This window comes from Delphinus delphis, chromosome 10 (assembly GCF_949987515.2).
Source record: "Delphinus delphis chromosome 10, mDelDel1.2, whole genome shotgun sequence".
Lineage (NCBI taxonomy): Eukaryota > Metazoa > Chordata > Mammalia > Artiodactyla > Delphinidae > Delphinus > Delphinus delphis.
In genome coordinates this window covers 25,799,262-25,813,090 of record NC_082692.2, presented here as the reverse complement: position 1 = coordinate 25,813,090, position 13,829 = coordinate 25,799,262, and the positions used below count along the sequence as shown (strand labels likewise).

Here is a 13,829-nt window from a genome sequence, read left to right as displayed (position 1 = left end):
TAGTTGCGGTGAGCGGGGGCTACTCTTAGTTGCAGTGCACGGGCTTCTCATTGTCGTGGCTTCTCTTGTTGCAGAGCATGGGCTGTAGGCATGCAGGCTTCAGTAGTTGCAGCACACAGGCTCAGCAGATGTGGCTCGCTGGCTCTAGAGCACAGGCTCAGTAGTTGTGGCGCACGGGCTTAGTTGCTCCGCGGCATGTGGGATCTTCCTGGTCCAGAGCTCGAACCCGTGTCCCCTGCATTGGCAGGCGGATTCTTAACCACTGCGCCACCAGGGAAGCCCTTAAATCCTAAAATTTTTTATCACACACAATTATTTTTCTATTCCTTTAGCTTTGTATCTATCTGAGATGATGGATGTTCACTAAACTTACTGTGATAATCACTTCGTGGTGTATGTAAATCAAATCTTTATGCTGTACACCTTAAACTTATACAGTGCTATATGTCAATTCTATCGCAATAAAACTGAAAGAAAAAATCTATAGCTTCCTCTACTCTTTTCAACTTAATTTAAGGTGTTTAAACAAACCATCTTTATAATAATAACATACTAACAATATATAGATCATTTGTTTAAACTACCTTAAATTATATATTGAATACATGTGTACACAGAGAGTAAATAGTATACATTTAATAACCACGAGGAATATTATAACTGTGGTGTTTAAGCATAAAAGTTGGTTGTGAGTTTCCTGGGGCCAAGCAAAATGGGAAACATAAGTTCTGTGCCTCTTGGGGTAATGACTACCGGTAACTAGGTGCCTACCATTTCCTGGGTACTCAATTGTCTTTTACGTTTTTTGTTTCGATTATATTACACTACTCTTTAAAATAGCTATTATCCCCACTTAACACATGAGGAAACTGAGTCTCAGAACCACTAATTGGCCTAAATTTATACAACCAGAAAATAGTAGAACCAAGATTCAAAATCAAGAGCTGTCTAAATATTAAACGCATTTTTTCTACCTCTCCTATTAGAAAAAAAGACAAACCAATTTCATAACCGTTTTCCTCACTGTAAATTACAAGCGAAACTTCTCCCATGTGACGTCATAAATATAGGTGAATTCTATCCATGTTTGGGGAGGAAGAGAGAGGGAGAGAGAAAGAGAGAGGTTGAGAACGTGTTTTTCCCCTCAGCCAAGACTTCGTAAGTATGAACTGGATATCAAAAGAAAATTCTATATGCTTTCAAGCTGCCATGTGGAAAGAAAAGTTCCTCTCTCCACACACTATATGGTGATTGGATTTGGACGCCTGAACCATTCAACTTGACCACTTCTCCTACAGGCAAAACAAGACACCTCCAAGTCCCAGAAAGCTGGGCGCAAAGCTAAGGAGCACAGGAGGGTCTTAGGTGGCTGCCAGGTCCCCCAGGAGGGAGCCATCATTCCCTAGGCACCTATGCTTAGGGAATCTGGGGACAAACTGACGCAGTGTGCCACTCTGTGAGTGGGAGAAGACCTGCAATTTCCTGAACAGCAGCCAACCGTGGAGGGAAGCTGTAACTCAGGGCTCCAGGCTCCAGGGGGCGCCATGTACAATGTACCTGGAGATGTGGGCTGGGGAGGTCCTTCGTCAGGGCTCCCAGAATCCTTATTGGAAACGCTATAGAACCAACATGAAAAGTCACGAACTTGGAGTCAGTGAACCTGCTTATGTCACTAACTACCCAAGTGACCTTGAGCAAGCCATCTAATTCATCTGGCCTCATCTGCAAATAAAAAAGGTTGACAGGTGATCTACAGGCGCCCCTCCAGCTCTAACTACGTGTATCTACCACAGGAGAAATTGCCTTCCCTCTGACCTTGTAACCGGCCTTCTGGTTTCCATCCCTTTTATACATTTACCACCAAAATTCTCTTATGAAATACAGCTGTGCTCTTATAACATCTGTAATGGAGCATACAAAACCATCCACGAGGGGGCCCTCTGCCTACTGTCCTTTGCCTACTGCCATGTTCATTCATTCACTCATGTTTTCAATCGTTCTCTCAAGAAATATTTATTATGTATCCTCCACTGTGTCCCCGTGTCCACATTATCCCAAGCATATGCTGTTCCCTTAACACACCAAGCTTTTTTGTGCCTCTGCACTTTTGTTTATACTGTTCCCTTTGCTAGGAATGTCCTTCCGTCATTTTCCTCTAGAGCAACTCTTATTTAATCCAGTGCAAAAGTCATCTCCTTTCTGAAATTGCCTGGTGAGCTATCATCCGCTGCGTCTTCTTTAAATCTCAGACCTTGATCATAGTACTTAGCACATCGTTTTGAAATTACATGTGACCACATGTAACAAGATAATATCTTGATACATTCAGAGGCACAATTATTCCTCTGCAATGTCCTTCACCTCTATACTTCTCTCACCACTCAGATTGAGGCTTTTCGTGTGTACTACCTTCAGGGTAAAGCTATTACTGCCAAAATGAACAGGGCAAGGAAGATTCATTGCCCAGATTTCTGCACCAGTATGGACTTATGGGATTCACAGCCAACTTACAAAGCTGATAACTATGAGAGAAAATGGTTTTTAGATTCCAAGAGGCTGAGCATTTTAAGTACCAACGTCAATGTTTATACCATAAGTGAAAGACTCTGAAGAAAGAGAAGAGCCCACTTACCAGCTCCTCCATCCCCACCCTCACCTACAGACTAGGTAAAAGTTGCCCCCACTAAAGAGTTAAAAATGGGTGCCAGGCTCCTGCCCGCTGCCCATGCTCAAGCCAAGTTGCAGGTGGGAGTGAGAACTGATGCCCCATCCCCTCTCCGGAACTGAAAGGCAGCAGAACACAGATGTGCCTTGAGCCGGTAGTATAGCAGTGAAGGAGAAAATGTGGTGCATCTGGGCGAGAGAGGGACCAGTGAGCCTCTGAGTGGTAGGGAGACCAAAATCTGGAAGCCCCTGTGTCCTCAAGAAGCACAAGAGATTCATGAAAGTCCACTAGTGATTCCAGATGCAGAGTGACTGCCATGGCCCCAGTGACCAGGGGGTCTGCAGGCGGCCACTACCAAGACCATGGCCCCCGCCATGTGCATTTGTTACTTTTCTTCGTGTCTCCAGTAGCTACCACAGTGGCCAGGAGATGTTCACGTTGTAAAATAATATAGCCAGGAAGACAGAGCAGTAAAGAGTCATAGGGAACACAAGCCCTGTTTGCACCATTTTCTTTAAACTCTCCTCCTAACCCCCAAGAACCATTAATAATAGAGGAACTCTCCAAGACATGGAAACAGAGAGGAGATTGCTGGTTGCCAGGGGCAGGGTGTGGGGGAATGGGGAGATGTTGGATGAAAGGGACACACTTTCATTTATAAGATTAATAAGCTCTGGGGATCTAACGTACAGCCTGGTGACTGTAATTAACAATACTGTATTGTATTCCTGAAATCTGCTAAAAGGGTACATCTTGAATGTTCTTATCACACACACACAAAAAGGAATTATGTGAAGGCATGGAGGTGTTAAGGAACCTTATTGTGGTAATAATTTCACCATATATACATGTATCAAATCATTACATTGTTATCACTTAAACTTACACCATGTTATTTATCAATTATGTCTCAAGAAAGCTGGGGGGAAAAGCTAATATCACCAAGATCACACACAAATAATAATAATAATAATTCTGACACTAGCACTCTGATGAAATACGAAAAAACAGATGACAGGTGTATAGAATTTCATAGTTTTCAGGTCCACAAGGTTCGTGAGTACAAGCTGAGACTGGAAACAAACAACTAATTTTTCAATCATCAATACTTTATTATATTAGTACTTGATATATTAATTTTTCTCCTACAATTTCATATAATCAATATATCATAAATACATGAACAGTTTCCCTAGAGGTATAAATATCAGGCCAACCTCATCTATATTTAGCAAATGCTTAATAAACAGGTGCTGGATCCTTATCTCCATTCTTCCCGCCCACCCCATCCTGCACAGACCCTCCCACACTCTTACATTGTGCTTATTTTATTTGTTGCCTTTTGTGGAGCAGAAGCCCATTTTACCAACAAGGCCCCCATCCAATGACGGCATGGCTGGGAGGTGGTCATGATAGCACATAAGCAGAGTAGGTGAGGGTCCTGCATTCTCTTCCATCTATTTTCAGCGGGGTGGGACATTGGAACATCTCAGGACCGTATAAAGATTCTGAAGCCCCAGAAAGTTACTCTATCTAATACAGAGCTTTGAGAGTCCCATGCAGATCTTATGAAGAGACCTGGGAAGTGGAGAGAATTGGGAACCACACAGGACTCATGGCAAAGTGCTGGGTAAAGAGGGGCGTTTCTACATCTTCTTCAGCTGAGCTGATCTGCGGCCCTCAAGCCACGCACGTAGCGGACGATGGGGGTGACACAGGTGCAACCAACAGTCACCCGCACCTTCTCCAGCCGGAAGGAGCGAGAGCAACCCTGGGACTCCCTCCGGAGGACCAGGAACTCTTGCTGGATGGGGACGGAGTTCATGGAGCTGTCTTCCTTCCCCTCGGCGTTGATGCAGCCCGTGTGCCTGCACCGGGCCTCTGCGATCTCGGAGGGGTATCGGTGGGGGTCCCGGGTGACGCTGCAGGAGGAGCAGGGAGAAGCCGATGGTGAGACCGGGGGTGGGAGGCGGGGAAAGATGCACAAAGGATGGGGGCCCCGCGGCACTGGGCGCCCGCTTGCAGGGAGGCGGTGCCGTGCAACTCGGGGCGGCAGCGCAGGCGCGGAGCAGACAACCTGGACTCAGACGCAGGCCCGTGGCGGGTGCTACACTCCTTAGGCCTCAGTTCCCTCAACTTTAAAATGGGGGTTCGCAAATTCGTTTCCTGTGGGATTGTTACCAACACTCGGTGATACAAATGCGTATGAAACGCCACACCGTAAAACGTTGGCATTCCATACATGTTAGATCTTTTAGTTCATTTTCCTTTTCCTTTTTATTATTATAATCATCATTCATCCTTTGGTTAGAGGCTGAACATCACTAGGAGGTCCCCCAGTACACAGTCTACAAAGCCTGCTGCTTGGGAAAGAAAACCAAAGCCCCGGGGGGTTGGTGAATCCAACGCCTTCTTTCAATTTCTCCCTGAATAGCCCCCTTGCTGGGAGGAATAAAGGCAGCAAAGCCAATCAAGCCAGCTGGCAAGCGTACACTCTGGCTTCCCAAGGCAAGCAGTGCGGGCAGCCCTGGAAGCACTGCTAATGGCCCTCGGGCTCTGTTTTCATACTTATATTTAGAGCATATAAATGAGTGCTTCCTATTCCGAGAACCTCCATGTGAGACAAAATCCCAAGTCTGTACCCTGAACATCCTCAGCTAGCATCCCTTTCCCAAACTGGCCTTTCTCCTCCACTCTGGCCTCCTCCACACTCCTTGAAGACTGAAATCCAATCTGAGTGGCTCTCTCTGAACTGACTTTTCTGGTTCCCACTTATCTCCATGCAGAGACCATTATGTGGGCTGCTTTAAAGAGTCCTCTCTTCCAGCAGAGAAAGTTTGTAAATTCCAAATCCAGGGCTGCATGAAGCAGAAAAGGGCAAAGCGTTGATGAGAGTTTGGAAGCAAAATAGATCTTCGACCACATAGGAGGACTTAGCCCAAAATAGCAAGAAAATGTGAGCACCCAGGGAAAGGGGAATTTCCATTTTTCAGAGTGAATGTAAGGACTATTATTTTTTCTGTATTTTTGAAATTTTCTACTTATGGTTAGAATAAATTAACATGTTTTTCAAAAGAACGTGGAGGTCAGTCTCCTTGGCACATACTTGTAATCCCAGGGGGTGCTGGAGCGGTTCTGGAAGCCGTGTGAGAGGGGAATGCCCTGATTCTGCCTGAGGATGCGGATGTCAACCCTCACAGTGTGGTCCTCCGGAGGCGGGCAGAGGGCAGGATCCCCAGCTTTGGGGGTTTTCCGACCTGCCACCTCCCCCAGGAGGGTCAGCCCCAATGTCAACAGCAGCAGGGACTTGACCTGGAAATAGATGAGAATGGAACTGGTTAGGGACGCTGGTGTCACTTGCTGACAAGAGACAGGTCATGCTTCAGCTGAACTCAGCATCCCTGGGATGGGATCAGGGCTCCTCTCTGAACCTCAGATCCTCACCTGGCAACAGGAACAGTCATAATAAGATACCAGTGTACCAACCTGAGAACTAAACTCATTAGCCTGGTGATTGAGCCCTCCACAGTCCGAGAGCTCCTGAACAGGGAGAAAGACAGATGTCAGGATCTGGGATCTGGGTTTAAATCCTGACCTGGTCTCCTCACTGAGCCTCTGCTTTCTCTTCTTTCCAGCCAGAGCATAACACTTGCTTCATAATAATATTCCCAAGATTAAATAAAACGTTCTTTGTAAAGCACCTACAATAAAAATAGGGGCTTAAGAAATGATAACTCTTGCTTTTAATTTCCAACCTCACATCCATGAATCCTCCACAAAACTCTTTGTCCCAGCCATCCCTCCACCTGAAATACACTGCCCCACCCCTATCCATCCAAATCTTCCCCTTCCATCAGGGCCCCACTAGGACTCCGTCTCCTCCAGGAACTGTCCTGAAAGTAGTTCATTCATAAAGCTTTTACCATCTAGCACTCAAGCAGCCCTTCTTTATTGTCTGGACATGCAGTATTTGTGTTCATACAGATCTACACCTATTAGATGGTAAGTTCCTGCAGGAGAACATGTCATAGAACAGGTGTTCCAAAATACTTTCTGGATGAATGAAAGAGCGGGTGAGTGAATGCATGAACAAAACAATCCATTTAAATTAACAACACAGTTAAGCTCAATGCATTAAGAAAAACACCATGCAAAACCAACTATAGCAGAGTTCCAATGACCCATGCTGACTGAAGGAAGCAGAGGCACTAGGGATGCGCAAGAGAGAAATGGAAACTATTTCTCTTTAGCTCCAGAAAATATATTTTTTATACTTACATTGAAATACCCGTTTATCTGGTATTACAGGAGTGCACAAAGAAAGCATTCAGTGAAGACCTAACTAAAATAAAGGAAGAGCTAAAAATCTCTCCAGCTTCCCTTTCTCACGACCTGCTTTGCTCACCCCACAGTGACCACCGACCCTCTCTGGGGATGGACAAGCCTCATCACCAATACTCAACATAATGCAGACCCAGGGCTGAAAGTGAGTTACTTTCATCCTCAGGGCTCAGTGTCGTTCAGGCTCACACCTTCCATGAGTTAGGGTTGGGAAGGTGCTTAGACATGTTGATTTAAAGGACCTTCTTTTTATCTTTTGCAAGTGCTGGAGGCAAGAAATGATAAGAGTAAACAAAAAGGTCATGGTGTCAAGTGCTGTACTAATGTAGCTGATACTAAAAAGAAGCTGAAAGCAAGATTGACCCAGATAAGCCTGAAAGAGGCTGATTTCCCTCCAGATAATCAGCAGGTGTCTACTTTTGTCTCTTGCAATCATTCATTCATTCAACAACTCTTTCCCGTCTCTGGAGTCAAAAGTCCTGGGTCCATAACTCAGTTCCAGGACTCTTGCTAGCTGTGACTCAGTTTCCTCCACCAGCAAATGTGGAGATTAAATGGTAGGACCCATATATAGCATGAAGAGCAGGGCTGGGACGTGGAGAGTATTCAGTATAGGTACTATTGTTAAGTCTACATTGTCCTAATGATACACAGTGGACGGGAAAGATGTGGAATTTGCCCTCACGTAACTTCTGTCTAGACAAAGCACTATGACATTTTAAAAAGTAAAAGGATGCCTGCTTAGACAAGACAGTCCTTAGCTTCCCAACATGCTCAGCTCAACCTTTTACTTACTGCACTGTGAACTCCCGTAAAGAGAACATCTGAACACTTGTCTCCTGAACTCACCTGTGATTCATGCTCACCCCATGTAGGAACATGCTCCAGAACCCGGGCAGCTCCTAGCCCATAAGAGTTTGCCTTACCACCGTATTGAGGAGGTCCTGTGTGCCTGCACCTCCAATTTCTAATCCTATTCTAATGTCCTTTGCCCTGTCATGTTTCTTGCTGACAGTACAACAGATTTCTTCAAAGAAACCAAAAATAGACGTGGCTTTAGAACACAAAACTATCCAACAAATTTGTTTAAACACAATGGCTTTAAATTCAGAAATCTTGCTTCTGAGCCATTCAAGGAAAAGAATATTACTTGGAGCCAGTAAACCTAGATTCATGTCCTCATTCTTGGGCATACAGTATCCAGTGATGTTAAATCACTTAAATTCATTGAGCTGTTGTTCATCTGCACAATGGGGAAAGTCGTCCCAATCCACTCCCCTGGATTGGTGCAAGACTCAGAGGTAAAAATAATGACATCATTAATATTAATATTTAACATTCTAATTCGAAAAGATACATGCACCCCAATGTTCACAGTGGCACTGTTTACAGTAGCTGAGACATAGAAGCAACCTAAATGTCCATGGGCAGATGAATGGATAAAGAAGATGAGGTGTGTGTGTGTGTATATATATATATATATATATATATATATATATATATATGTATGTATATATAGTGGAATACTACTAAGCCATAAAAAGAATGAAATAATGCTATTTGCAGTAAAATGGATGGACCTAGAGATTATCATACTAAGTGAAGTAAACCAGAAAGAGAAAGACAAATACCATATGATATCATTTATATGTGGAATCTAAAATATGATACACATGGACATATTTACAGAACAGAAACAGACTCACTGACATAGAGAACAAACTTACGGTTACCAAAGGGGAAAGGGGGTGGGTGAGGGATAAATTAGGAGTTTGGGATTAACATATAGACACAACTATATATAAAATAGATAATCAACAAGGACCTACTGTATAGCACAGGGAACTATATTCAATATCCTGTAATAAACCATAATGGAAATTATGGTTTATTTATTCACTTATATATAACTGAATCACTTGTTATATACCAATGTTGCTAATACAACATTGTAAATCAACTCTACTTCAATTAAAAAAAATTTATTGAATGCTTTCTCTATCCTTATTGGTTGTTATATTAAAATGGCCAAGTTAACTAAAAGCCATGCCTGCATATATCTGCTATTTCAGAGAATAGGTTTAGTCATTCTCAATGATATCAATTAATCCTTCCATAAGGGAGATACCGTTATTATTCCTCTGTACAGATAAGAGGAATAAGAATGCACAGAGAGGCTAAGTAACTTACCCCAAATCCCACACTTGGTAAGTGGTGAGGCCAGGTCTGTCTGACTCCAAAGCCCATGCCCCCTAACTACTGCACTTGGCTGCATTTCTTACCATCTCTAAAACAATATATGAATATAACATAGTATTATCATCACCATATGCCATGACCTCTTATGAAATCCAATCTCTTTTAAGTTGCATGGCTTGTAAAAAGAGAGAAGAAAAGGAGTATTTAAACCAATAATATGGTGAGTAGTTTCCCAAGCCCTGCTTTCATGCTGCTGTATTTTAAATTCTTCGAAGGTCTTACCTGACGAATGCCAGGTGAGATTCTAGACCCAGGGGATGCAGATTTCCATCACATTAACATCTTCCTCTCCTCCAGGAGGAAGGACACAATGCAAAAATGATCAGCTCTCAGAGATGTGTCGAATGTCTCTCCCATAGGAGCTGTCCAAGTGCATCACCAGGTGGTTTCACTCCCTGCATCCAGGGCACTCCTTGTCATCTGCTCATCTTGGGGGAATCATTACCCCTATTGGGGCCCCAGCTTCCTTGGTTAAAATCAACATGTACAGATCCTAAAAGTCTGGCTAAGCTCCCCCATGAGATGAGGGCCAACTTAACTCTACAATGGTGGCCACAAGAGAGACCATGTCCAGTTTGTGATGTCAAGAACTTCAAAAGCTAACACCAACTATGCCAGAGCCATCGGTGAAGAGCTATGGTTTTACACCCCATTATAATTTCTGGTTATTTTTTCTTTTTCTCCACCAGACAAGGATCAGCGTTAAAGTCAGCTCTGTTTTTTAAAGAAATGACCCCCCAAAAGACCCCAATCTAGCATCATTCCTTATAAATCTGCTTTCCTGAAATCCTAGGGATGACCAACACAAGAATGATCCTGACTACTCACCACGGCCACGTCACGCAGGAATGTCATTGTCACTTTGCTCTGGTCACCTGTTTCGTGCAGGAAGCTCTTTCTGTGCTGTGTTGCCTTCTGTGTGCCCGTGTGGTGTCAACGAGAGCACTGTTGGTTTTATAGCAATCTCTGTCCTTGTTTCAGTTGACCTGCTTACTGTCTAACTTGTGGTTGCCCCAGAGTTACTGACGAATGTAGTGTTTTTTTTTTTTTCTATTCCACTTCCTGAAGGGGAATCGAAGGGGGACCCTAAAAAGGGATGATGAAAAAAGAATCAAATCTTCCTCTTCTTCTGCCCCACTCCCTCCCCCATTGTCCTCACACTACAGCAAATTTTCTTATGTACTACAGAGATGAACCAAGTGACAAACTGCTGTCATGATCTTTCATGTTCTTCCACAAAATGGCTAAGAACTCTAGTCACGCACCTTACATTCTACTTTCCAGTCATGCAATGTAAACTGAGATTTAAGTGGATAAGTCATCCTTCGAGGAGGCTCGGTATTAAACAGAGGACTATCTTTAGCTCCGCTTCATGAATGGAAAAAACAAAACCAGAGAAATGAATGGCATCAGTGAGAGATTCAGAAATTATATCCCAGGCAGTTAGTTTCATGGTCTCCCTGAACTAATTCTGTTTTAACCCCATGGTTAGACTCCTACCAGTGTTTGATAGATTGATAATCATTACTTATACAACATATAAACAACTATTATCTTGGCTGTGTCTGACTGAAGATGGTTTGATTTTTTAAACTAAATGGATTAGCAAGTAGAACCTTTAAATGCTCTGATATGTAATTTTAAATGACTTGCAAAAATGTTAATTTATCTTAGTTCAGTTCAGGTCAACATTTATTAAGCACTTGCTGTATGCTGGGCATTATAGCCTAGGGATACACAGACATTTCTGAAATAACAATAACTTACTCTTTTTAATGCCCATTAAGATCAGGTAAAATTACACATGCTCTGTTAATAAGGCAGGGCACATTCTAGCAGGGTGAGGTTACTCTCCTCCATCACGTGTTTGAACAAGTTTGCCCCATTTTCTTTAAATGTAGGAAATAAAGAGGAAACAGCTCTTGGGCTCATGAAGCCCCTCCGAGATTGATCAAAATTCTTCTGTGATCATGAATCTTTCACCTGTGTTTCTCCTCCCCATGCCTGTGCGTTCTTCTCTACACCTCTCTTCTGGGACAATCAGAAATGTAACCCCCCTAAGAAGACCTCCTTGAATCACCGTTCCCTCCCTCATTACTCTGTGCTTATCTTTAGTCTACCTCACACTTGCTTATATGTTTTAGGATGGTTCTCTGGGGTCTTCATGGACTTGGGGTAACTTCAGTTCCCCCCAGTAATCTCTGCCAGCATCCTTCTCTAAATATATATCCCCAAGTATACAATCTAAATTAAGACAGTGTATATATACAATGGAATATTACTCAGCCATAACAAAGAATGAAATAATGCCATTTGCAGCAACATGGATAGACCTAGAGATTGTCATACTGAGTGAAGTAAGTCAGAGAGAGAAAAACAAATATATGATATCACTTATATGTAGAATCTAAAAAACAAAAAAAAGTGGTACAAATGAACTTATTTACAAAACAGAAATAGAGTCACAGATGTAGAAAACAAACTTATGGTTACCAAGGGGGAAGGGAAGGAGAGATAAATTGGGAGATTGGGACTGACGTATATACACTACTATATATAAAATAGATAAGTGGTAAGAACCTATTGCATAGCACAAGGAACTCTACTCAATACTCTGTAATGGCCTATATGGGAACAGAATCTAAAAAAGAGTGGATATATGTATATGTATAACTGTTTCACTTTGCCGTACAGAAGAAACTGACACAACATTATAAATCAACTAAACCCCAATAAAAATTAATTTTAAAATTAATTAATTAAGACAGTACATTTTCTATGCATACACCAATTCAAGACAAGTCCTCTAGGCAACCCCTTCAGGGGGTTTCCCTGAGCCCATCTTATAGAGAATTTTCAAGGCCTCTCTGGATACATTCTTCCATATACTCCGTGAAGCTGACACCGTGAAATCAAGAGTCATGTTTTCAGATTTGCTTGTATCACACAAGCTATCAAAGCAATATGTGCAATAGACCCTTAAAAGCCTATTAAGTTGAGTGGGCTGAATCACTCACTTTCTGCAGCAGTCTCTTCTCCATGCAGAGCCATACCTCAATGCAGAGAAGACCACAGCAGCTCTCCTGAAAGAAGAAACAAGGAAATCACCTTGAATTAAGAATGCCTGATTCAATACAGAAGGATTTGCTGGTTGCAGAGAAAATTAAATACTTTTTTTTTTATGTAAGAAGGAAGCAACATTGAATTTTTATGTGCCCAGTGGTCACAAAGTTTTCCCCCATCAAGGTAAAACTAACTAACTTATCAGGATGTCAAACTAGTAATCAACCATCACCAAGTTTGAATTCCATCAGTGGATCCAGATCATTCTTTCTTCTAACAATAATAAACCCTTCTTATTTGGGGACCCAGTAATAAATATATGATGAACACACAGCTGATTATGGTGGAAGCCCTTCACTAACTGGCCCTGTACCACTTGTGGCCCAAGCTGCTTCTGGCTTTAAGAGTTTCAATAATCCAAGTGGAGCTATCATTCAACACACCAACAGCTACAGCACTCTACACACAATTCCAAGGGCCCACAGAAAAAGACAGCAGGAAGCTCTGTAGCGGTATGAATGAACTACACACAGCCTCCATGTCGTAAAATATTACAGCTGTTCAAACATTCGATTAAGCAAGATTTTTGTATGCCCTCCCATGTTCTGGAAGCCGTGCTGCATTATAGGTAATAGACTGTACTAGTAGAGTCTCTACCTTAATGAGTTTAAAATATAGTTATGGAACGAAAGCAAACACACGTATATTAACCAATAATATAACGACACGGGATTGTTGGATATACTGAGAGCTAAATGGACACATTTAGTTTTACAAATCCAACCCTCAAGAGGTTCCATCTTCACTCAAGAAAGGGGAGTCTAAACATTTGCAAATATTTAATTGAATGAGGACATACATTCATAATTAAAATCTTTTTACACCGTAGTTTGAATTAATGTATTTTATATTATTTTGCAGTAAAACATAGTTCAGATTTCTATAGGCCTTAAAACCACAGACAGTGCTTCCTATTTGAATTGTCTTCTGTAACAGATTCCACTAAAATTGGACGAACTTGAAAGAAAGAAAGAAAGGAAGGAAGGAAGGAAGGAAGAAAAGGGAGTCTAATCAAGAAGTGTTGGCACAACCTAGCAGTATACATGTGGATACAGAAATCAATGCCTAGAAGTGAGGGGCTTCCACAGCAAAAGGCTGAAATGGTGGCATTGTCCATGGTGGTCAGGTGGTAGGCTGTGATGACAATGAAATTGGAAGCTAGATAAATGATGACCAATGTTATGAATGGCAAAACATTTGGTAACCCCAATAAAGATGTTAAAAAAAAAAAAACATTTGGTAAAATTATTGCCTGCAGTAACTTGAGAGGCAGATATTGTACCTAGAGGTCCAATAAGAGCTCTAAAGGAGGACACTGGGAACAGAATGCCAGCTATGTGTGTTGGAGGTTATTGTCTGCATTTGGTGAGGTAACACAAGAAAGACATGAGCTCAGGAAAGAGTAGGCAGGTTTGCAAACAAAAATGAAAGAGAATGAAGA

The 13,829-nt window shown here is 42.3% G+C and overlaps 1 protein-coding gene across 2 annotated transcripts; it reads right to left on the bottom strand.

Annotated features, from left to right (window-relative positions):
* Positions 1–3,927: 3,927 nt before the first annotated feature.
* IL17F (interleukin 17F) lies at positions 3,928–12,384 on the bottom strand. 2 transcript variants are annotated; one of them, XM_060021244.1, is made up of 5 exons: positions 12,283–12,330; positions 10,531–10,633; positions 10,094–10,351; positions 5,772–5,977; positions 3,928–4,587 (listed from the first exon to the last, which is right to left on the bottom strand). In XM_060021244.1, the coding sequence occupies exons 3-5, from the start codon at positions 10,118–10,120 to the stop codon at positions 4,323–4,325; spliced, it is 498 nt and encodes a 165-aa protein (XP_059877227.1). In that variant the 5' UTR covers positions 10,121–10,351; positions 10,531–10,633; positions 12,283–12,330; the 3' UTR covers positions 3,928–4,322. The 2 variants fall into 2 exon arrangements, with proteins under 2 accessions (XP_059877227.1, XP_059877228.1); XM_060021245.1 differs by lacking the exon at positions 10,531–10,633 and having other exon boundaries at positions 12,283–12,384.
* Positions 12,385–13,829: the final 1,445 nt, after the last annotated feature.

Bases quoted from the DNA above. Each gene is read 5' to 3' on its own strand.
- IL17F (XM_060021245.1), bottom strand. From the start codon at position 10,120: ATGACATTCCTGCGTGACGTGGCCGTG. The intron at 5,978-10,093 runs GTGAGTAGTCAG...ATCTATTTCCAG, and splicing joins TCCTGCGTGACGTGGCCGTG to GTCAAGTCCCTGCTGCTGTT. The intron at 4,588-5,771 runs GTATGTGCCAAG...CTCCTCCTGCAG, and splicing joins AGCACCCCCTGGGATTACAA to CGTCACCCGGGACCCCCACC.